The 419-nt window shown below is 27.7% G+C and overlaps 1 protein-coding gene across 1 annotated transcript in view; it reads left to right on the forward strand.

The window, feature by feature from the left end:
* EMH_0042290 (uncharacterized protein) overlaps positions 1-19 on the forward strand; it is a gene marked incomplete at both ends in the record, with an annotated part of 4,214 nt that extends 4,195 nt beyond the window's left edge. Inside the window, one exon of the mRNA XM_013495719.1 lies at positions 1-19. Within this exon, the coding sequence (XP_013351173.1) occupies positions 1-19 (19 nt within the window).
* Positions 20-419: the final 400 nt, after the last annotated feature.

Here is a 419-nt window from a genome sequence, read left to right on the forward strand (position 1 = left end):
TATCTGGTGTTGTGTTTGACCCCCAAAGAAACTGCTGGGAAGCCAATTGGGGGGAGGGAGCAGCAAGACAGCGAAAGGCCTTCTCGGTAGCCAAGTATGGAGCTGAGCTCGCTTATAAACTATCTATACAGTGCAGGTATTTATATTTATTTATATTTATTTGTTTATTTATTTATTTATTTATTTAGTTTTTTATTTATTTATTTATTTAGTTTTTTATTTAGTTTTTTATTTAGTTTTTTGGTAGAAAAAAAAAGACAGCGAAAGGCCTTCTCGGTAGCCAAGTATGGAGCTGAGCTCGCTTATAAACTATCTATACAATGCAGGTATTTATATTTATTTATATTTATATTTATTTATTTATTTAGTTTTTTATTTATTTATTTATTTAGTTTTTTATTTAGTTTTTTATTTAGTTT

Source organism: Eimeria mitis, genomic scaffold (genome assembly GCF_000499745.2).
Source record: "Eimeria mitis Houghton genomic scaffold, Emh_scaff1715, whole genome shotgun sequence".
Lineage (NCBI taxonomy): Eukaryota > Apicomplexa > Conoidasida > Eucoccidiorida > Eimeriidae > Eimeria > Eimeria mitis.